The sequence below is a fragment of the Acanthaster planci genome, linkage group LG06 (assembly GCF_054643075.1).
Source record: "Acanthaster planci isolate LZ-2023a linkage group LG06, COTS_SCS, whole genome shotgun sequence".
Taxonomy (NCBI): Eukaryota; Metazoa; Echinodermata; class Asteroidea; order Valvatida; family Acanthasteridae; genus Acanthaster; species Acanthaster planci.
The window spans coordinates 12,664,281-12,689,638 of record NC_141782.1 but is presented as its reverse complement, the minus strand read 5'-3'; the positions used below and the strand labels follow the sequence as shown (position 1 = coordinate 12,689,638).

The 25,358-nt window shown below is 43.1% G+C and overlaps 1 protein-coding gene across 18 annotated transcripts in view; it reads right to left on the bottom strand.

Moving 5' to 3' along the window:
• The window catches only part of LOC110974786 (uncharacterized), a 148,598-nt gene that overhangs the window by 44,409 nt on the left and 78,831 nt on the right, over positions 1 to 25,358 (bottom strand). For 6 of the 18 annotated variants that reach the window (XR_015425709.1, XR_015425714.1, XR_015425713.1 and 3 more), the window contains 2 exons: positions 7,816 to 8,011; positions 6,859 to 6,974 (listed from right to left, as the gene is read on the bottom strand). The exons of 7 other annotated variants lie outside the window; for them this stretch is intronic. Coding sequence is in view for 1 of the 11 variants with exons in the window: in XM_087138357.1 (XP_086994483.1) it covers positions 6,754 to 6,848 (95 nt within the window). In the remaining 10 variants the exon portion in view is untranslated. 5 more of the 18 variants (XR_015425708.1, XR_015425711.1, XR_015425707.1 and 2 more) reach the window with 3 other exon arrangements.

Sequence of the window (25,358 nt, the reverse complement as noted above, 5' to 3'; positions counted from 1 at the left end):
AAAAAAAACGACAACCAAAGAAACTCACCTCATTGTCCTGAAAGCTGTCAGTGGTAATGTTGACTAACCCTAGACCCAAAAGGACAGACAGCCCCACTTTAAAATTGATCACACACTGGGCCAATTCTGAGTGATGACAGCTACATCATGACTTACTAATGTGGCAGCCATTTGAGCAGCCCCTTCCACTTTGGAAAAATCTGTGGAACTCCGACTGAATCCTGACAGAAATTTTTGGGAACCAGGGTCTTGACAGGTAAAGGGCACGCTGGCGACTAACAGGGCTACTGGTAGGGAGGGGGAGAGGACGGGGCAAGACTGTGAAGGAATATACTTGTTCCTACGGAAGAAATGGGGGGGGAGTCAGAGAATGATGAAGTTGTCGACAAACAGATGTCACTCATGGTTAGGCATGACACCGAGACAGGGAAGGCTGGTGAGGTTGCAATCGATCTTCAGAGACCAGATGATTAAGGGAGGGATGGGAAAGAACTTGACAGCAGCTGGGGTCCTGTCCTGATCAAACTTGACAATGACTTTGGATTCTGCCACTGATGGGATTAGCGCAGCAAGAAAGAAAACAAATTCCCTGATCTGATGACACGGCATGGATCTTGAATGAGGGACAAACAAAAGTCATCTGCTCCGTTAACGTGAACCGTTTGTACTTGCAAAGGCAACGGCCGCCACTTCCCATTTGTAGAGTTTGGGTTCCTGGTGACAATGACCTGAAAAATGTAGAAGTTGCATGCCTGTGGACCCAAACAAGGGTCCCATTCTACACCATATAATATACAGTACTGGCTGCAGACGTAGGGTAAGGGAGGGGGGATTATATCAGTTGAGCTCCCTGTCTGCTCTGTGGGAAAACAAAAGGCAGTGTGCCTTTACACAGAGACAAGGGACCTTTGGTGGGAACTCTTGCGAGCATGCAAAGGTTGGTGCACATTTCATGAGGGACACAATGAGCCCATTGGACTGATTTCTCTTGGAATGTGAGGTCTCTGTATGCATGCCCGGCAATCCAGATGAAGGATTTCCACCAATCAGTTTGCCATACACTGATCTCTTCCTTCTGTAGGACCCAACCCAAATTTCTTGTACCGGTAATGCTTTCACTCCACCAAGAGTGAAGGCAGCTTATTGTATATGAGGGTGGGCCGATGTCCCAAAAGTGAAGTAATGTTGTGGTGTTGTCTTAATTCCAGCTGCGAGTAGGGTGGGTTACCAACCACGTTGGTAAATTGCTGTCACTGGCAATGTGCAATAACTACATTCCACGGGTCTAATCCACTTTAATGGTGCTATTTTTAAGACAGAATACAGGCTGAAGTTTGCAGCGGGCCAACATATCGTGCGGTGGGAACGTTCCCATGGAACACAGTGTTCCTTGCAACCACTGGGCTTTTCCAATGGAACAGCTGCAGTGCTCCACTGTGGGAACATGCCATTCCAGTGAGAACTTTCCAAGTATTTCAAATTTTGAGACGCTATCTTATCATGAGGGCAGAGCAGTACAATTTGTGGGAATGACTACAATAAACCAAGGCCAATTCAAAAGAGGAAGCATGGGTAGCTGTCCCTGAGCAAGGCAATTGACAGCAATATCTCCATTCCAGCTAGAAGCCAAATGAGTAAAGCGGAAGGTGTGTTGCTGTTCCTCAGGCAATTAGCCCATTCAATGTTTTGGTGAGGCAGGGTCAACACACTTGACATCATATTGAGTTGAACATATTCGGCACTTGTAATCAGTGTACACGCGGTCACTGTTAATGAGTCAACTCGCATGCAGGTACCAGTATAGAAACTTAAAACAGCCTGTGATGCCCTTAATTTTGGGCATGCATTGTTGGAACACTGACATCATTCATTTATGGTAAGTTTTTCATCCCAGCCATGATGCAGATGGAAGTGGGCGTGGGTTACTGTACATATATGTGGCTATGTGTAAAATGTGCATCTGCAGTGATCTAATGGTGTCCATGTAGGGTAATAATTATTTGCTGCATACAGCATGTTCCATATGGGTAATTCCAGAAATTAGGGGTCCAAAAGTGACAATTTTTATGTCCCCGTTAGATCTGACCTTTGTTACTTGACATGGAAATATCACCGGAATTGATTTCAAACTATTAGGCTACTGTTTGTTTGGCAGGTAATTTGCATTAATTCATCACTCTTGGAAATTATAAAATGTGTTCTGAACTTACAAAATCATACGTCGGATGTGACAGGGACACAAAATAAAATGGAATCTAATGGACCCTTAATTTTTGGAATTACCCATATTCATGTACAGCTTTCACAGCCACCATCCAGCAGCTGTTCGGAATACCATGTGTTTGGCTTAGAGTGTCTAGGCCTATGTAATGTATCTGTATAAAACGCTGTCTTGGCACTGCGTACAGACATGCCTGATGTAATGTATTTGTAAGTACATAGACGTGCGCACTAATGCTATACCTGAAATTTAAGTCGGGCAACTTGACAAGTGGCCATGAGAAAGTTGAGCATGTTTCAAGGTACTCGGTATGTGGGCTGTGACCAGTAGGCCCGGGGTAGAGGGCCTTGCCCCATCGCGGACTTGGGAGGAGGGAAGAGGTGTCACTCTCCTTACAGGAGGGACTAATTAGTCTTGGCACTGATCAGGTTGGAACTACAGTGGAGTTACGCAGCAGGTTAGGAATTCCTGAGAGGAGATTTGACAGGTTGTCAGTTTCGTGGCCAGGAGTCAGAACATCCTGTGACGTTTAGCGATGGGATAGGGAAATTTCATGTTACCAGCAGAGGTACAAATCTCTCTCAAGATGACCACTTCTAAAGACAACAAATTGTGAGCACTCAGAGAAAGGAATGCTAGCAAACTGGCAGACCATATAATTCCACATGTGAACTTGACCGATTCAATGTACAACAATCCACCAACATCCTTGCAGTGCAGTCTCTACGACTGATGAACTATACAGCATGTCTAATTGTGTCACCTTCCTTTTATCCCTTCCCCTGAGGAAGGACGGGAATCCACCTGACCACAGACAGCCATTAAATCATTTCTTTGTAAGATAAAGATCAATTCTCCTCCACTTTCCTCCTAGCTGCTACTCACTGCGATTTCAGTCAACAGTAGGTGTTATAGAATCCTGAAGAATCTACTAAAAAGAATGGTTACTAAATCCCTCTCCCAATCAGTACAAGTTTAAACTAAATTCAAATTTACTTAGGACTCCAACAACTGTTACGAAAATAAACGGAGGTGTCAGTTTCGACAGGTCCTGGACTTGATGCTGACGGTCGGACAGTAGGGGGTGCCTGTAATGAGCACAGGCGACTCACTACGAGCCCCTGATAGCTCGCCGGCTGGTCCCCAATTAACACATTTGTTGGGGAATTCTAAACAGGAGGCGGGCCAGCCTTCTGGCAGGGTAAGCAGCAGGGAGGCTTCAAGACTCGGCGGAAACCATCCCCCCTCTACAACACAAAAGCAAGCCTGATATGACACTGTGTGATGTCGTACTGGTGTGGGATGTAGCTGACATGAGTAAACACAGAGTGCATGAATCTTCTGACAAGGGACAACAAAGTCCAGATGAAAATCTGGTCCAGATATCAACTTTGCCATCTCGGAAATTGACACAAACTCCTGCGTGACTCCATCCGGCCAAACTAAACATTCAGCAAAAACTCAGAAAAAGAAATGCTCAGATTTTCCACGCGCAGGTACATTTATGCCTGTGTGACCATTCTTTACACATTTAGGTTGAATTAAAAATGTTTGGTTTAAAGCAGTGCAAATTCATGGAACTTAGAGTTCATATAAGGGCTTGAGGGGCAAGCAAGATTAAAGCTAAAAAAAAAAGGTCCAATTCTCCATTCAGAACTAAAAATGAGAATAACCGGTCTGTTTACTGTGATTAACAAGACAAAAATTCTGCTGGTCTCATCAATCCAAAGGCAAATGATCAAGAAGACCAGTTTGGCAGCTGAGGTCAACTAAGGTCATCCTGTATAACAACATGGGAGCAATCCACAGGACATCTGTGTATCAGTGTCACCCAACCCAGGGGGAGGTTTCAACCTCATTCTTGACAAGACAGGGCTGTGAAACCCTTGGCAGGGAAGACAAGATGAGGGCTGGGCAGACTGGTCAGCATCAATTTACATTCCTGCTGGAGACTGTGGGGCGGGCAGTGCTCAGATTGAGTGAGGGCTGGGATTTCACTAGGGAGGGAAACAGGAGAGATAGGGTTTAAAAGAAGTAGCCGGTGGGGGGCCACACTGAAAACACTTATGAGGAATTTCCGCTGTTACCGTTTTTAAGGTACATGCGGATTCCCAGCGGGGTCTCATCAAAAAGAAACTCTGTTTGTCACCACTGAGACCCTCAATATTTGGTGAGATCCACAAAAGGGGCAGTGGTCACATGGAAGCTTCACTGTGATGATCAAGTTGTTCTCTAATGAAGCATGCTGTTTAGTTTTCTCTCCATAATGTTTCTATTTGGCGCAGTGCATCCTTTAAGCTTTACTCCACAAGTCAATCTTTCAAAAGTCAATGAGGTGTTTGAGGATTTTGAAGAATGAGGAAGGGAGAATTCGCTGAAACATCGTGTCTGTGTAAAGTTGAAGTATAAAGAATGTTTCATCAGTTACCTAACAAAACAGTTCCTGATTTTTGAAGAATTTGGAGGATTCAAGGAAGTTTCTTGCACAAGAAGAGTGTTAAGAGGTTTAGGGTTTGAGGCTAGGCTTTGTCTTTTCAATCACAACAGAGCTGTCTTAAGGCCATACATGTACACATATATGTATGATTGGCACAGACATAGTCCCTGCAGAATCATCTTTGCACAATGCTGAAAGTCAACACCGGTGTGACCAATTTCTGGTTGCCTTCTTAAAGGGAAAAAAAACCAAAAAAACAAAACAAAGAATGAGAAATGTATCACTTGTTCAGCTGCCGAATGAACAAATCTTCTCACCACGTTTCACATCTCTGATGTTTTTGGAACTGTTTCCTCCCTGCGTGCCCCAGTCCTCTTGACGCTCTAGTCATGTTGACTTTTGAAACTAATACACCTAGTGTCTGCTCCAAAACAACAGAAAAAATCTCCTAATACTTACACCCCTCGGAGACAGAATTCAAAAGGAAAAAACAACAGTTTGGTGTATCTTTTCCAGATCATGACGGGCGGCTTGTTTCAGGGCTTCTTACATTCAATCCTGGACTAGTCTTGGGGCTTCCGAGCTTCCAATCCCAGCGAGACCAACATTTGGCTCCAGACTACGGGACAGAATTCTCATGCCCTCTGGAAAACTGCAGCCCTGTTATTATTTTGTCTTTTCTGCAGAAGCAGGTCACGCGTGTAGTACGCTACCTGTATATCATAACAGTCTGCAAACTAGTTTCTATCTCAAGTTTCCGGGGGCAAGTACTCTTCGGACGATGACCCGCACCTTCCGACAGCCAGGTATGCCAAGAGCCAGCAGCCTGGGCGGAGTTTCAGAGACAGAACGGCTGGAGGTGCAACACATGTTGCAAGCTAATTAGCAAGCAGGTGAAACCTAATTCCTGAAATGACTGAAAAATGACAGGCCTGTCAACTGTGGGAACGACACCAATGAATACTGATATTACAAGGATGCCCAAAGCTCTGCTGCGATAACTTTAGGGTGTGGTACGACTTCCATAATCGTAACACGTACAGACATAGTACTCACATCTGATTCTCTTCTGGGCTCAAGGCTACACATGACAGCTACAAAATTAATGGCATTCATCAGCACTAGTGATGCATTCAGTCCAGTTTTCAGAAGTTCATAACAAGTCTATCCAGTACCACATAGTCTCACTTCAAGTCATAAGCTTCTCTTTATGAACTCTTAAATAAAAAGTATTTCCCTCGTCATTGTGCATTCCCTATTGCTTGTCATCAAACCTGTGACTCCACATGCCACAAAGTTGTACTGAACAAAGTTTCAGCGTGTGTGCTGAGGAACACAATAGACCTTTTTCCTCTTTGATCCAGCAATGTGAAGGACAAACATGTTTACCTCACCCCAACTGGATGTTCTTTTGAAAGTTTGGAAAACATGTTAGAATTTGTTCTGGCACAATGCAGAACAGACTGGAAAAGAAAGATTTTGTAGTATTCCTGTGCTCTGAAAGCTTCACAAACTTGGAACAGAAAAACTATTCCATTCCGTGTACATGTAAGCCTACCGGTAGCTTGCCTTCTCGGGAGTTTAACACAGTGACCAAAAATGTATTCCTTGTCACAAGCTTTGATAATTTATCAAAACACAAAAACTTCAAACTCGTTATTTCCAACCTGCTCTTCATAGTTTCAGAGCCCTTTCTAGCAATTTTCCTGTTTCATTTTTTTGATAAACTTCCCTATAAACTAAAAGGCAGACATACAGGTGTATGTGTGTTTTCTCATGAAGCTTTGTGTCCTCTGCAGAGAAGTACATGTACATGTACATGCATACAGTCGTGCCTTAAATTCAGTGACTTGTCTAAGATTACAGATGACAATGTTATGACATGTAGGGCCTGTACTGAACCTTGCTGTATCCAACAACACCTACAAGACCCACTACTCAGATGCTCTACATAAACCGCACATTTTTTTTTCTTTTTTGACAGGAACAACAAAATATCTTGCCCACAACCAAAATACATCATATCCCGCCATGTCCAACCTTCAAGCGAGTTTGCCGATAATTGGAGCAAAATACCAAGACTTGACTGACTCACCCCAGAGCACTGGTTGTTACTGCCTCACCTGCATAACCCTGACCGAAGTACCGGTAAGGGGGAGGGTATGCATGGATGGGGGAGGGAAGGGACATATTTGCACACCTTTTCGCTCCCTGTTTGCAGGTGTCTCAGGAATGCAATGTTTTGACAGCTCGCTGGATACCAGGGGTTGATTGGTTTGGGGCTAGGTGTGGACGAGACATTGGCTTGGTTTGTACCTGTAGATGTAAGAATTGAGGATGGCTTTACTGGTTTTTATTGGGAGGATGGGGGTTGCAGTTGGAGGGAAGATGGGCTTATTCCAATATTCATGGCTTAGATATAAGCCTTTTTCTAATATCTTGGTGTTTTTTTTAATTGACAAATGAACAGATCATTTAAACATTCATTAGTTTTGAAAATACTCAAGCAAAAATGACTTAAAATACTAGATTGCATCAGTCAAAGTGGAAGAGATCTTTAGTAACATATTCAAGTTGTATGCTGGTCAATCACGAGGTAATCACAGTGAGTCACAAGTATCCGGAGGTAACAATTTGCAACGGAATACTCTGGTTATGGTCCATATTGGGACCTGACTTGAGACATGATTAATGCTGTGGGGTTGGGCTCTGATTGTATGTGATGATTTGGTTTTATCAAATAAATACAGCTTTTTTCACTGGCCAAGAACAATCACATGACTGGGCAACATGACCGCATGTCACACGCACTGTCAAACACCAAATTTGCCAGCACCGTACACATATAATATCACATGCACCACACATGCCCCTGCAGTGTACAGGAAAATGCAGCAACCGCTAATGGCTAATATCAAAAGATTCCTTTGTGGCCCTTAATTTCCCTCATAGAACAAGTGAGAAACATCAAGACAGAGACAATTCTGACAAAGCGATTGTTAACTGCTGTGATGTGGGATATGAGGTTTGGAAAACCCTAGGGTACGCATAGGGCCCTTGGCTTGCCTTGGGCTGTGGGTCCCTCAGGTTTTATAAACACCATGACGCAGTCAACAATTGTTCAGTGTAACTCTGTGACCGTCCTAATGAGCATTACCTTCCAAGTCTTCTGTCAAGCACTGTTGGATTTTGAAATTCGGCAAACTGGTGCATACAAAAACACTGTACATGTATACACGATGTACATGTAACAGTGTAACTGGAAATTGGAAAATAACACTCTCATCGATGGAAACTGTTCCAGTCGTGAAAGCGAAACTTCCATCAAACATGAACTGCCAAGTCAGTCAGTCCTGGAAATGAAGAAAGGATATTTCATTAGTGAGGTCTTTCTGTGCTACAGCATATCTAATAATCAGGTCAAAAAGACAAGTTTTCTAACGGTACACAAAGCCCAAATTAGAGGAAATTTGCAGAAACAGTGCGCATATGTGTGTATTACCCTCAATACTCACAGGTGCAGGAAAATGTTGCTCGCGCATTGCGCTTATACTCACAGGTGCAGGAAAATGTTGCTCGTGCACTGCGCTTATACTCACAGGTGCAGGAAAATGTTGCTCGCGCACTGCGCTTATACTCACAGGTGCAGGAAAATGTTGCTCGCGCACTGTGCTTATACACACAGGTGCAGAAAAATGTTGCTCGTGCACTGCGCTTATACTCACAGGTGCAGGAAAATGTTGCTCGCGCACTGCGCTTATACTCACAGGTGCAGGAAAATGTTGCTCGTGCACTGCGCTTATACTCACAGGTGCAGGAAAATGTTGCTCGTGCACTGCGCTTATACTCACAGGTGCAGGAAAATGTTGCTCGTGCACTGCGCTTATACTCACAGGTGCAGGAAAATGTTGCTCGCGCACTGCGCTTATACTCACAGGTGCAGGAAAATGTTGCTCGCGCACTGCGCTTATACTCACAGGTGCAGGAAAATGTTGCTCGTGCACTGCGCTTATACTCACAGGTGCAGGAAAATGTTGCTCGTGCACTGCGCTTATACTCACAGGTGCAGGAAAATGTTGCTCGCGCATTGCGCTTGAATCACATTTTGCAAACAGAAAACATCCACCTTTCTGCCATCTTGAGATAACCGCATAATGCAATATATGTCCAGCCTCAAGGAAGGTGTGTTCGCACTTGCCGGCAGGTCATGCTCCTGCTGTTTGTGCACTTAAGGGCTACACTGACGTTAACACGAATAACATGCTCAGATGCGGCCCAGGAACACTTGGGGCATCATCCATACCACATGAACCAAAATGAGCAAGACTTTCAATGCACCGACATTGATTTGTGGGGCAACTTCATCTCCAATGCAATCATTTTATCTGAGATCTACGGGAGGCGCCGCACCCTATCTTTATTGCCCCCAAAGCCCATCCCCCCTGCTTGTGTTGTCCCTGATACTGCTGTCCAGAACCACCTTGGTTCACGACCCTTCACGTGACGACAGATGCCCAACAAGTCAGCGGTACGATTAGAAACCAAGACACATCCGCCGCCAGCCAGGTTTGGTGAAGCACATCCAAAAATACACATACAAAAGAGTGCTCTGTGTTTTGTGTTATGCTACTAGTAGTGTACTGTACACATGTCCAATCCCAGCAGCTCACACACCCCGTGATCCGTTTATCGCGCTTGGGCAGACAGTGTAAGTGATGCTATTTTCAGCAATTTTTTATTTGTAAACATGGCAAAGTTTAATCAAAACCCTCCTCACACATATAACAGACATACGCGGACTGGACACGCACATGGGAAGGGAATTTTCCCTTTTAACACAACAGAGCAAGTGCGGCATGAGCAGGCGGGGGGAGGCCTTCCGTACTATCGGGATAGAGGGCCAAGTCTTGCGGAAAATCAAAAACCCAGACCCGGTACCTCTTGGCGCATTATTTATTATTCCATTATTCAAACCCATTGTGGGATGTGTGTGCTAGCTGATAAAAGAAATATGAATAAGAAATGACCCTGTATTTTGGGCAGGCAGCCCTCACAAAGCGGCTTTCGTGCCTAGTCGCTGCTGTTTGTCTTCCAAATTACCACTGCTGTGTACACCAATATGGACGGTTCAATTAGCAAACAAAGAACCCAACCAAAACCCTCATTAGGATTGCAATGGAACTCTGACGAACATGAATATTTCAAGACCTAATGGACTCTGTGCAGTAAATGTAACCCTATCTAACAAAATGAGTCCCAAGTCACCACAGCCACTAGCCTCTAAAGGCATCTGGCACAATGCCCACCAATGAGAGTCCTTTACAATTTTCAACCACATAATTTCCATTTTCATTAGGGTCTGTAAGGTAATGATACTGTCCATTAAACCAAAGAGCTTACTTTGCTCTTTCTAATGCAAACAAAACAAAATCAGTAAAAGCGATCATTTTGAGGGATTTGAGTCACAAATGTCGATGAGGATTCATGGCCTGCTCTTAAGGTCCAATGAAGAACAGGCCACATGTGAGTAGGCTATTTTATGGCTGAGGCTTACAGTTTTTGCAATTACCATGCCATGGAGTGCAGCTGTAGCCACAGACAAACATGCCCGACCCAAACATGGCCATGCACTACATACCCGTAGTACACATTGGTTTGGGCATGTGTATGGCGTGGAACACACAGGAACAATGTTCATTCGATGTCCAGAAATCTACAAGTTCTCCTACGTCACAGCATGGTGTTTTATTCCTCCATGGTGACAGGAACACATCTGAGAGTGTGAACCAAACAGAACTGTTACTTCGGAGTCCATCGCTCACACTAACCATGATGTATCATGTTTTTTAATGCCAAGGTCTTCCTCGTACAGTACATGTAGTAATGGATGGATTAGGCTGACTGAAGCCATCAACCACAATACAGTGTTGTAAATGAGTGTGTCAAAGTCAATGCTTTCCCAAAATGTAATCAAATGTGACACTTTGTTCCTTTTCACACTAATACGCAGATGTGACCGTAGGCAGAGGAGACTAATGTTATGATAGTTTGGAAATTTAAGTACAACATCATGATAGATGCACACATGTAAAAACACCCAGAAAGTAAATTTCTTGACAGAGTGACATCAGATTACACAGGCGAGGAAAACGGTTGAACTGTCCTCTTTCATACTCCTGTTTATCTCCTTAGTTCAAATCCCAAAGATTAAACCTTGATTAAGGCCATAATCCAGGTTTACAATATTTTGGTCGACAAATCTTAAGCAGTTTAATGCCATCCAGTCCTGTGGATTACATGCACATGTATTTTTGCTTGTCAAAACTGCTCCCAAGGTTGTCTGCCATACTTTGCACAAACGACAGATATTGTTTTTGTAGAGGTCAGTAAAAAACAATACAAATTAATCTACTCATTGACCAATCATAATGATAAGCAATGGTGCATGGACTGACATGCATGGCAGTATGAACTGTACAGTGAATCCATGTACCCAAGACAAATGTTTTGCCATACATGAACTGAATCTTCAACTGTGTGCCGAAAATGGATGTTTTACGTAAATGCAACATTTCAATCTGATCTATCTCAGGACAGCTAAGATGAGAAGCGACATTAAATAAAAACTGATACAACAAAATTTGGTCTGAAATGGTCTTAAAAGAGGGGCAGATGTATGAATTTTAATTTTAGGATGAAGGGCGATTTCCCATCAACAATTGTTCTGAAAAGTTTATTCTCACAGAAGCTCACACGTAAATCCCATTCCCATAAAACCCCAACAATTACAGATGAACAACAGCTCTGAACATATAATAACAACTGCAATGATCCACTTCTTGGATGGATTTATTATTTGAGATCAAATTTGATGGCATTCAAATCCCTGATGGGCCGCTTTCCATTACCTCAATGGTGATATAAGGTGAGGCGATGATTATTCATAGGTACTGCTCGGGGCAGTGGAAGGTGGGAGAACTGGCTGTTTGAAAGGGGCGAACGTGGTAGGCAGCAAGGGTTCAGATGCACTTTTGTTGTTCTTGAACAGTGGTTGCCCTAAGGATTAGGCGCAGTTCATACAAACCCCAGTCGTGGTTCGACAGATGGGGGTCACAGGAATGCTAGGATTAGCATTCGTATTGATGATGTGCTGGTGTAAGATTTTAAAGTTCCAGATCATCAGGGAGGGATAATGCATTTCTAATGATTGTCATGCTTTGGTTCCTGTAAGGTGAGTAAAATACACATAAACCTGAGTACAATTTCTGGCTTTTATATTTCTTCAGGAAACATCTAAGAATTTGATTGAAGAGTTTATTTGCCCCTCTTCAGGACTCTGTTTACTGTTCAGTGGTGCATTTACAAATTCAAAGTACCAGTACGTAGTAATTTTGGTTTCAATTTCTGGACAGCATTTTGCCTCTCAAGGCTGAAACAACTGAGGTGATAGGTGAACCCTAAGCACAGCCATTTTCAATCGAATATGAGCATAAAAACAGCATTTACATGGTTTACATGAGGGGGTTATGATGCCCTCAACTCGTTACAAAGCCTGGCAGATCTCCAAAAGTAGACTTCTAAACATTCTCTACATTTGGAATATTGTACCAACTAGTGCCAATCTCTTATTAACAGAACGAAAGAATCCTCCTGTGGTTAAACATTTCTTCACCCTAATTTTTCCACCAAAAGGAAACAAAAACCCCGTCCAAACCGCACTGCTGATCAAGTTCCAGCGATGGTATAAGCGTATTTGTTTTATGAATGATAAAACATGCCATCCGACCACTACTGTTCCCTGCATCACTTTCCCACTGACTCTTCTGATCGCCAGCATTTGGTGCTATTTGTATTGTTTTGTGCGCTGTCATCTGAACAATAATAAACTTGCCAAAAAGCAATTTATCAAACTGACGCCTTTCGCTGAAAGGAGATGAATGCTAACAAAAGACCGGGACCTACTCATTGACTACATGTACATGTACTTCCGCCCCCCTACCACCTCCCACATAGGCATCCCCCCTTCCACACACACACCCAATTCAACGTTTAATCCCCCTACATAAGATTTAATATTCATGGCCAAGTGTTGGGGTTGGCAATAAATGTTGATTGGATATTCAATTTGCAAGTCCAATTGAATCACGGTGTCTTTATCCTATTAGGGCATTAGGGGAGGTGTGTGTGGGTGTGTGGGGGGGAGAGTAGGTATGGGTTGGGCCAGGCAGTGAGGGCTCCGTGTGGACGCGCCAGCCGGTTAACCTCCCAAGCTCCGCTGGTCCAGAAGATACCCATCAGCAGATTGTTGCTGTGGGGGATGGAGGGGGGGCTGTAGGGGAGGTGGAGGGAAGTATTGTCTCGCTGAATGCCTGACTGGATTGCGGAAAACCAGCAGATGTTCTGCACTCTGGAACGAACCAATAATCATTTCATTTTTTTCTTAACATACTCCATTCACGGAAGGGACGGAGATCCATGAACAAAAGTTCATTTTTTAGGCAACGTAAAAACATTATAATGTACAGCACTCCTTTTTTCTTTCCCTCTCTCTCTCTCTCGCTCGACTTTTGATTTATTATTTTTACTCTGCTTTGGCAAAATATGAAAGTCACAAAGACAAGAATTGCAAGAAATGTGCACCTGCACAAAATAATAGAATGGGCTTGTTTGTTGCTAGCATATCTTTGCATGCCTTTGAGCAAACATACATCCAATTCTTGACATTGACGTATACCTCGTTGTGAGGCAGTCAATTCTCACGTCCCTCACAAACAAAGGGCAGGACGGCTCTAAAATGTGGTCCATTGTGACCACCACTGGATGGGCACAGGCCGGCAGCCCTCATAACTGTCTATGTCGGCTGAAGAACCCATTCAAATGGAACAGCATTCTCATTACTTGAAGGTTTCATTAACCGATATATTCCGGCTTTTGACAATTGCGCAAGCTGACCCCTCCTGCCACCTCCACAATGAACTGCCGTGTATCCCTTGGAAGGATTCCAGTGTCCAACTAAACACTTCACAGCTTTCCCACCATGACTTGCTGTGATCGATCATTTTCAAATCTTCTGTTCCAGGGTTCCTGTCTGGCTTGACTCATGTCAAAAACACTCATAACTCTGTGATCGACATCAAAAAGGGGGAAAATGATGGGAAAAGAAAAAAAGCTCTACCTTACCGAAAGAAAAAAACACTGCATGGGAAAAAAATGTCCCTTACGCAGCTGTGGTGTTGCGACAATCAGCAAACAAAACATGGTACATGTAGAGTACTTCTTATTCTTTTCATCGGATGGAAGGGGGGGAACTTAACAAGTCACTGCCGATTATACCTTTCTCCCTACCGCACACGATCAAGAAGTCCCATGCCAGAAACCCCCGAGGTTTGTTTTACTTTGTCCTGACTCAACAGATTACGGCTTTGTGCTTGCCGTCCAGTGTAAGCAGGCGGCCTGCTTTGACTTCATGCCAGAGTTTGTTCAGCCATTGTTCCCCCCGCCCTTGTACCACGGAGAAAAAATTTGCCAGATTTGGAGGTGAAAAAAAACTGAGAAAGGCAAAAGCAAGGAACAACCGGCATCCAAATCAATTTTCTTTGCTTGGGTTGTAACGCTGTAGGGGTTGAAGTTTAGTTTGCCCAACAATGCAATGGATATGTTTACATGTATTTGACAAATCTCCACATCTCTATTTTCCTGGTTTCAAGTGACTTCCTCCAAGTTTTTCTTAATAGTGCGGATCACAAATAAAAAATGCAGAGCATAAAAGCAAAAGCATGTTAACTCCTGGGTGACTGGATGTTCAAACTATATAATTTTTTTGTACAAAGTTGACAAGCAAAGAGTTTCCCATCAAACAGTGTATTGCTTGACTGAGGGCAACGTTGTGGAAAAAAACCTCACTTGACGTACATGTACTTTTAAAAACTTCTGAACTTTCCCAAAGTAGACATTTAAAAACATTTCTGCCCTTTTTTTCCCCACCCATGAAACTACATTCCCTAAAGCTGAATGCCTTTGTGGACTTCTCTGAAAAGTTTCACATCCCTCAAGGAAAACTATGTAACCTTTCCCTGTACAAGTTAAAGAGCGAAGTGTCACAAAGAACAGCTAACCCAAAACTGCTTGGCCTTCACTTCTTCAAGGTTTGAAGAAGGATGTAATTGGAGTACACCTTTTGATGGTCATTTGTAAGAAAGTACATACAACCTTGGCAAAAACATTCTTTGAAAAGTGACATTCAGTGCATGCCTCTGTCCTGCCCCTAGCAGCACCTGGCTGCAGTGAGCTACTGCCCACAGCAGGTGACTGTCTTGATGAGGTTACATGGTAGCTCTAACAGTTAAACATCTCATCAGCGTCCCTCGCCCGTCAGTCAAAGCACGATTGGCAGGGGCTAAAGACAACAGAGCCAACAAGCTCCAAGGGTCTCAGGTTTACTCGGGGTTGACACAGGTGCTGAGGTACATGGATAGGACCACAATGTACCCAGCGAGGGGGGGGGGCTGGAGGCATGTGTGTTTGAAGCAGGGTCAAAATGGTCAAGCAGGTACATGGATAAAATTGAACACTTTACCCAGCGAGGTGCCAGTTAGATGGAGTTGGGGGGGGAAGGTGTTGTACCAGTGGCCTCAGGGTGTTTTTAGGGGTGCATGGGCAGCACCCGCAGGTGTACCCAGTTAGGGTGTGGACTCTGCACTGGCCTAGAAGGGGCATGCTTTGAAGTAGGGTGAAGGTATTTACAGGTACTGATCCCTGCTAGGGTGTAGGTGCAACAAGGGGGGGGGGGAGATGTATGTTTGACATGGTCTCAAGGTATTTAGGAAGGGTTCATAGAGGGTATCACAACAGGGGTACCTTGCAGAAAGGGGTGCCAGAAGGGGTGTTGATGTAATCTTGGGGGTGTTTGAAGTCACCTTTACATGTAAGCCAAAATTAGGGAAGGGGAACTTTCACAACTTGGCCAGTGAGGTGTTAGTAGCGGATGAACAGGGATGGACTCTGGTTTCAGTTTGATCTTGAATCAAATATGCTTCATCTGAAAGTACAGACCAAAGATTACGCTTGCTTGTGCTCTCCTAATCGTAGAGTGAACGGGGGTTCAGGTCAGCGAGGTACAGGTACATGTAGTGGGGCCAGAATGTTTGAAGACTGGTTTTCAACTGATTAACTATTGTTACAAATCAATGTGTCAAGGTAGTTTCACAATCACACTAATACATGGGAGGTGCTAAGTCAATAGTGTGGCATTAAAACGAAAAAAGCACAGGAGTGGAGATGGAAGTTTTGAAGTCACACATAATGTGTTTGAAGAAGGCTAAAGGTACTGTAGGGTGGATTCTCATGAATGTTCTCCAGGCTGCATGCTGTGATCCCCTAACATAAACAAGGTGTCTGTAAACAACACAGAGATTTTTGGTGGGGGGGGCGCAGCAGCATAGTAATTTCATTGTTCTTGGATGTGATTACCGGTAACTCATCTCACCACTGTGTGGAATCTCATGGCTTCAGCCCCAGCATCCTACTGGTTCCAACGGAACCCCGCAGTTTTGGCAAAGCAAGATACATGTACAGGCCAAGTTCAATACAATCTTAATAACAGGTGTTTTAGTCAAATAGATAGCTCAGATCCCCCGCTGTTTGGGTGTTGTTAGATTTGATGGGCCAAGGGTTAAAAAAAAATGATATTTTTTGTTGGCTTCATCACCCAATTGAGCCTTCACCTGAATTTGCTCCATGACCCAGTTCAATCAAGATTTGACTGTCCACACAACTGGGAACACACCCAAGCTTACACTTTGTGCACCACAAAAGTAGGTCTTTGAAACAAGCAGAGAAAAGTTACATCTTTGTCCCCCCCATGAAACTCACTGGAAAGCACAAATTCAAACTGCTTGTGCTAAAAATTACATTAAAACACTAACAAAAGAGTTAAAAAGATGTCTTGCCTTACATGAATTTATTCTTTTACGAGACTGTGCCTTCTATGAATGCAGACATGGAAGCACCCATACTCCCTCGGCCACTGCACTGATCTGTGCTGCTTATATTTTTACATCATGTTTGCTCCCTTTCCAGTGAATATCGGTTATTATAACACATGGCTTTGGGAGGGCACAATTAGTAAACAGCACATAATGGCACTGGCCTGTTTCCCATCCACAGCTATCTGACCGGAATCTGCCAGATGCAACTGAAAAAAAAAACAGGTTTCATTTTTCAACGGGGCCACGTGCGTATGTTAAGAACCTCCTGGCTTAATGATTTCCATACCATCCAACGCAGGGGGAATACTTATTGATTGCATGTACACGTGTGTTTATTTACTTCATTTCTTTTTTGATCAGTTTTGTCCCATTTCTTTGTCGGCAAAATGATGGCGGGTGATTAATATTACAACTTTGAGTAAGACTGATTAGGAATGATTCTATTAATATGATGCAAAGCAAATTTCAGATAAGCGTACATAAAACTTATGTGTCACACTGTTTCAGAAATTACGGACAATAATTTTTTAACGGTTGTTTCAATGACAGAGCAAAGATATTTTGAAGTGTTTTGACGCTATGCATGGCATGGTGTGGCACAGTGCTACATTGACGAGTATTGCTTGTGGGTACACCACAGAAACACTATCTGTTGGGAGGAGGTGTTGGGTAAGAGAAGAGCCGGTGGTGACTAAGTGAGTTCTGTTCATCTTTATGAAAAATGTTTTCCCTTCAATAGGGTTTTTATAGAGATCCGTAATGAAGCTAATGTACATGTACTTAAAGACTACTACTGTGCAGGATATCAGTGTTCAAGGTCCACGTAAAATATTAGTGACTTGTCTTGTAGCCTTCTGTGATCCTCAGGGATACTGAGGATGACAGAAACAGGGGGTTACACCTTGCACGTAAGTTTCCATGTCAACATACTGAGATGCAGCCAGCTCCGCCAGACAGTCCCCAATGATACACAGTCACATACATATCAGTATGCCACATGTATACCTGGACTGACCCAAGCACAGATGCAGATACAGGTGCACACAGTCAGCAAAGTTGGATCATGCTCAACTCTGCCAACTGTCTGCGTTTGAGTTGTCAGAGGAGCTAGCCCTGACAAACAGGCACACTGGCATGAGGAGCATAGGTTTAGTACCACTCACCTCTGAATATTCCATACTTGGTCCATTCTTCTCCTTATGACGAAGAAATGAGACCTCAATTGACAACAAACTTCAAGTAGCTGACCACACAGGAAATATACGTCAAATTGAAGTGTAGGTACAAAGGCATTTCTTACAACGTCTTTGCATTTCTGGCACGATTTTGTTTTCCCTGTATTGTCAAATAACATCACGCTGTCTTTTCTATGACTCTCTGAATCTTGGCATCTTGTTTACTGCCAGTGATTGTTATGACCATAAGGAATCTTGTCTTTAGGGATTTAGTTATGTTGAAGGTGCTCTTACAACAAAAATTACTGACTGCCGCTTATGAACTAAAAATTGTGTAACTATCAAACTAGTTTCTTTTAAGCTTTCCGTTTGTGTACACAAAATACCAACAGTCTCACGCTACCGGTACTCATGTATATAAACTTGTATAAAAGGGTGCTCTACATTTTTGAGTGTGCCAATTTTGCACTTTTTTATGGCCAATAGCAGGTCTTACGTTCTTTTCTTTTTGCAGATGGCATACATCTTAATGACCTAAGTTTCACAATTTCCAACATCTTGATACACTTATTGTCCATGCCATGTAAAGAAATCCTCACATTAATTCCTCCTTATGTATGTTCGTACGTGTACGACACAAACTAATTCCCAAATCACATCTGTTGTTCAAAAGTTGCACAAACATATCACAAGTCTTTCATTGTTACAAACAGGATCTAGTGTACGAACTTTTAACAGAATCACCTCATTAATGCAAATAAATATCAAAAAGCTTTGATAGTTTCCCGTTTACTTTGTGTCTGGCCGCTAAAATAACAACCCCCAGTGTGTCGGGGAGAGGACAGTACAAGGGGGCGCATGCCCTGGCGGTACCCATGACATACACACTATTAAAGGAAGGAAGAAAAAGCCAGCATATTTACTCAGTGCTATAGAATTCAGGGGATTACAGCAGCTAGACTGTTTATTGTCCCAGCTACTCAGATAGATGAAATTGCTCACGCTGATTTTTTGTTGGGGGGGGGGATTGGAAAGGAGGGGAGTAGGCCTTTACCATGCTTTGTCAGGAGGGATAATCGCTGCTTGGGTGGACAGGCAATAAGGTTCAGGGGACCGGTAGTGGAGCAGAAACTGTCGTGTTTTTTTTTTTTGGTGATTTTAAGCCCCATTTCCAACCCCCCCCCCAAAAAGAAAGGGGGTATCGGTTCGTGAAATTTGTTTTCGAGTAATTGGGCTTGATGGAGACTGCACGTGTAAGTGCAGCGCCACCGCAGTTGCGTCTCCTCGGATTCCTCTACACACACATGTATGTGCAAGTACACAAGGAATAGAAGTTTTCAAAAAAGGACAAGTCAACAAACCAACCGGCCTTTCGATATAAAACCCACATTGATCTTGATTCCTCCATACTGATAAGGCAGAATTGAAAGTTTGTTTTGTGTCCTACAGTGCTTTTGTTTTGTGAGTACAATTTTGTTCGTGTAGCTTAACGCTACCATGTAATTAATTATCAACAGTACATTGTTTCTGGGATTCTTGAATGGAAAATCAGCATGAACTTGTCTAATAACGCAGGGCAGAAGACCAGCTGGCCTTGTTGACTTTCTTCCGATGGCAAGCCATCTGCGTACTCTGGTTTTGTTTTTAATTTTAACGCGGCCCGTACCATTGAAACCAACAAGGTTGAGATATTTTCAGCCGTTGCACGTGATAAACTGGCAAACTTTTCATTTGCCAACAGAGCAAACAGGCAAATAATGAAACTGCAGGGACAAGACGGAAAGACAAGCAATGGTACATGACAAGAGGTAACAGGCAGACAACAACCTTTTATTAGGGCAAGAATATTGAAATCGGTCACCTGCCCGATTAGAGAAAAAAAAATGTTTAATGACTTTGGTGTTATTGATTGACACACAGATAACGGGAGTGGTTTGCTTTCAGTTTTGAGCTTTGCTGGAATGTACATGTACATGTAGGTCATAGGCCATCAATCAAACACAGCTCCGTTTTTCCACCCAACTGTCCTCTATGTCGGCATCCTCTGTCCTTATTGGAGTAAACTTTGGTGCAACATTCAAATTCCCAATGTCTGACCATGAAATTAGTCTCAAATGGCATAATGAAAGTGCAAAGTGACAATCAGATTGTCTTCGACACAAAAACATCATTCATTATACATGTAGATTCAACATTTCAATAAGCATTTTAGAAACAAAAATAAGACACCTGTAAATTACCTAACAGACAACTCCACAGGTATAAGTCGTCTCCTCTGGGCTCCAGTCTAGGCAGCGTGCATGGCTGCTGTAATCCCTGCCTGATGATATAAGTATTTAGCATCATTGAGAATCATTATCATCGGGGGGGGGGGGGGAATCAATCTCTACCCATGCGCCGAAGGGGATCATCACCAGTTTTGGGGTCTCAGAGATCACTCGCTGTGCGCACCACACTGCAATCCCCCTACGTGCAAGCCGCACAGTGATGGCGATCAACTAAACGACAGAGAGAAAAAAGCCCTGTGCAATTTTTTATCGCATTACTTTCGTTTGTTGGCCAAATACCCATTTTTCATGCTGATAGATTCATTTATAATCCCTCCATGCCCCCGGCACAAAATAAGAAGACTAAAAAAAAAAAAAATCATCTCCAAAATTGAGTCTCAATCACTCTGGTTGGCCACATACCCTCTCTCTCTCCCCGAGTCTCAGAGCCAGCTCTGTCAGTTTGTGACAATTTTCTGTGTCTTATCTCTGACCTCCTCCATCTCAGTCAGGATTCTCTTCTTTACAGCTTCTGGCAACACTCCCCTCACTCCAGTAGGAATTTTTTTTTTTTTTTTTAATCTCAGCACTGCCTTGCCATCCCCTGGGCAATCCGGGTAGATATATATCCCAAGGTTTGAAGAATAAAAAAAGAAAAAAAATGCAGATCTTGTTTGCGGCTAATACTACCACAAACCCTGCAAGCCGCGATTGGTTTCTGCTTCAACAACTCAGACGGAGGGGTTCATCACGACAATATTCACCCACCCTTCCTCCCCCCCCTTCCCTGCCGGTGAAAAAAAAAAAAAAAGGACGGGAAAATAGGCAAAGGCCAGAAGAAAGTACGGATAGTCAATCACCAGTTTGGCCTCAGGACTGGAAATTAGGGAAATGGCCGTTTGGATTAAGAGGGTGCAGGGTGAGGAAGATGAAGATGGAATGAGATTAAGTGTGTAACAGGCTTAAGCACAAATCAACAGGCAAGCCAAGGCAGGGATTTACACTCGTCTCCCATCGTAGGAACAGAGCCTACCCGTATATCTTGGACCTCATCTGGGTTTGCTATTTTTTTCTGCCTGCTAGTTTTTTCTAATTCCAATTAACATGTACACTGTGACTTGTATTAGATACTTGTCTTAAATCAACATGGAACTCTACTACCTGGGAATTTTGTTGTGAAAGCTTGTAATGCAGGATAAAAACATACACGTAAGACGTAGGATTTATACATGAATCTGTCAAATTAAAAGAAAAAGTCAAGTTCTCTTTTTTCACTTCATCTTTTACATGCAGTGCGCAATTTCCAAAGGAAATAAGAACCGCTCATGACAAGATGAATAATTCTAAGGCATTTGAAACCATCAAAACAGACCATACAGAGAAATGGAAAATGGTTATTATCTATAAAATTTCAAACAGTTGCCCAAGTTCTATCAAAAATGCACATTTTTGCAATTTTGTCATACAATGACAAGTACAGTTTGGGGGCAGTTGCTCTGGATTAGGGGCAAAGGTTGGATCTGATCACCACCTGGCAGCAATAGTAACTGGCACCTGGAAGTTGGAATAAACAGAGACCAGATTTGAAAGTGATTGCAAAAATTCATGATTCTGTCATTCAGAGAATCATTTTCGGTAACTCATGCAAAGAAAGAAAGAAATGAAATGGGTAGGTTATTATTTTCAAGTAGACAGGTGCAGCAGGCATTTGGCTGCTTCTCTCTGGCTGTAAAAACTTGAATCGTGAAGTCATGAAGTAGGCACATACATGAACATGTATACCAAGGAGAGCTTGGGTATTAAGAGAGAGCAGTGTTTTAGCATGCACTTGCGAAAGGCGCTTACTGCAATAAAGTAATGGAGCCCAAGTTAAGCTTGTGCCTCGAGCAACGGTGTACCCTGGAGTCTATGAACTGAAAAGATCAAACCATCCGAATGAGGGGGGGGGAGAAATAGCAAAGAGACAAGTCTTTGGTCCTTTGTGGTTGCTACATTTATGCACCCGCTCTGAAGGTAGGACATGTACATGTATCACTGGCACAGGAGTCAATGTCTTTACAATGGGAAAAAAAGGGACAATGGCTTTAGTTCTCAAGGTATTTGGGTGTGCGATCGAACACAGGACCGACAATCCAACTTGTTATTACTGTCTTCTGCGATTGTGCCCAATCTCAATGGCACTTCATAACAGCAAATGCACAAAACAGTGTAGTGTGCACACTGTCAACAGAGCTGAACATGTCTAGCCTTAAGCTCAGTTGAAAGGACTACACGATACAGTCGGAACAGAAGCAGGAAAAATACTGCACTACTGAATATTACCTTCCCATACTTGGTGTCCATGTGCATGTGATGTCGATGATACTAGAATCAAAGTTTTTAATAAACCTGATGAAAACGTTGTGTCTTGGTTAATTTTGGTAGTTGTGCTTAAACAGTGATGACCTTTAACATTTCAACGGGCATGAGAACGAGCATGGCAATGCGTTCAACCCCAACCCCTGAGCATTCATTATCTAATGTACATTTATAGATGACCAAAATACTTGTAAACTTCTGAACTTTTGCCCTCATGGCATTCAACTTTGTCACTGCAGCATATACCGCGGCATGTTGCAGACTGTGGACAGGGTGCGTATCGTAAGTCCGACGCCTCAAAAGTCCGTATATTTGGACTTACGAGGTGTCTGACTAATGAGGCGTTGGATCTATAGGCTGAAATAAACTAATAAAGAATCCTCCGACTTTTGCGGCATTGGACTTGTGGACTTTTTTGATGCATTTTTTTCGACTTATGAGACGTCAGGCCTACATCTATGAGGCGTCGGAGTTATGAGCTGACCCCTGTGGAAAGCCCAACTGCAACTTGTGCAGCACCATTTTGGATTTTTTATGGTTTCTGGGACAGACCGGCAAGTGTCCCCTTTATTAACAAAGAAATGGCAGGAAACATTTTTAACATGTCACAAGGCATGCACACATGAGGAACATATGGTATATTTTTTTCCAAAAAAAAAAAAAAAATGGTTGCACCTGCTCAGTGCATCCCATGCCCAATGCACATAACACCTGTGCGTGCCCAGTGCCTTTTAACTATTGGGGTGTTGTTCCTACGTAACAATGTGCCAGCTCTTGTTCCTGGTGTGCAGCAGATGAACCAAATTCAATTTATCACAGCCGCCTGCAAGAAATTACAGAGTGATCTGCTGAGTTGGTGAGCTTTGGCCAAGATAGGCCCTATCTATGGGAAGAATCACATCTGCAACACTTCACAAAAACCTGATGATCACATTTTCCCCCTTTTTTGCATTTAGAGAAAAAAAAACAAAGCACTAAACTACAAAACACATTCCCACTTGATGGTCGGTATCATTAACGATAATCACGGGTATGTTCTTACCAGTATTTATCAAACCCATGCAGGACATCAATTTCAAGGTGAGCATCTGAAAGGAACTCTACAAAAATACCCATCCCAACAAAGAAAAGAGTGTGCAGTTTTTGTCAACAGTGCAGCCAAGAGAGAGCGGTGAGCGACCCACCAACCGGGCCACGTTTGTCCCCCGAGCCTGGTCGGCCTCTTCTGTAGGGATTAAGGCCCCAATAATGTGCCGCTTCAATCGGCCGGCAGCTTGCCTACAATTAGATTACTTTTTCATTACTCCCAACAGGGATAATTGTCCCTGATTCAAATTCCCATTTCTTTCTTTCCATGAATAATTTGTGGCACGGCCAGCAAGATTACCGATGATATTTTTTTTTATCATCTCAGCATGTGAGTCAAGTACAGTGACTAAAATGTGTTGTTCAACTTGAGAGCTCAGTCCCATTTTGAGCGACACTGACTTGGACCTGAAACTGATGTACAGGCATGTGATTTTGAACAATTACATGTACTCGTATAAGTTCTACAGGTGTAATCTGGACTTGAGAGGAAAAGATGATAGTTTCAGGTTGAAATCCCTTTGTCACTTAATCAAGCTGTATCGTTAATGGAACAGTGATGGTGCTACACCAAAATAATTACACATAATTATCAAAAGTTGGAAATGGTCTTGGGTACCTGACTTGCAGCAAGACCAAAGCAAATTAGAATGGCCACTTAGACTTGCCAAGCATTCAGTATATTAGCAATTTACGCGCAACTAACTTTGAGGACTTTAATTTAGGAATTACTGACTCCATGTTTGCAGATTCAAGGTGTGAGAAACCCACAGAATGAGGAATTTGGCTCAATGTTTGCTTAATAGGATTGAGGAGTGGACACTCAGATGTTTACAAGTCAAAATTTAGAGTTTAAGAAGAATGATTTGAGGTCTGAGGACTCGCCTGACAAGTTGACATGTTTTAGGAGTTGAACTGAACAGATTTTTCCGAACATCTACTCACAGATTTGAAGATGCTGGTAAAGGGGTCTGGAATATTCAGACGATACTGACAAAAAAGATCGGTCAGAGGACAAGAACCCCAGGGTTCAAGGTCCCAGCACACAGAAAGAAGGGGACTCTGAATCAATAAAGTCAGGACACAGAAAAGACTTCAAAACTTTGCCTGTTTGTTCGGATGTTCCAAGCAACATTTCAAGACACTCCCCTCCCCCATATCCTACTCACACTGAGTCTTTCTTGGTTCCAAACTCCATTTAGAAATGATAAAGTTGGTGGTGTGAATTTTATGAGTCCCTCCTCCCTGAGGGGAGAAGGGTGTGCCATGTGGTCCGGTCCCGCCTTGAGGCTAACCTGCTGCCCCATGATCAATCCTACGCTGGGACTATAGGTAAAGCATATATACACATATTATACCACAAGCTTTCCGGCTCCTTTAATAAACCGGTGTTTGATGTTATCAGATAATTGATTCATATTGCGCCAAACTGCATGGACGGATGCCCAGTTTGTGTATCAGGTGGGAGGACTAAAGAAAATATCCCTAAGTTATGGTGGGAACGGGGGCAAACTGGACCTCAAAGCCATCCAAGAGAAGGGAATAGGAGACTGGACAAAGACCGGGTCCTAAAGCCTGCAACTGGTTTTTATAAGCTGGCTGATTCCACTCTTAAGTACACATAACATGTGGGCACGACAAGAGGTCATTTCACTGCCCATGCAGATTGATGTTTTGTCTAGTTCCCTTGTTTTCTACTGCACCATTGCCACACAAGCTGTGAGACCAACCCAACGAGCTTTTCATTTCCCCCTGTGGACATCCAAACAGATTTCCTTTTTCCAATCATCACTTCTCAGTTCTTTTCTTCATTAATTTCTGTTTCAG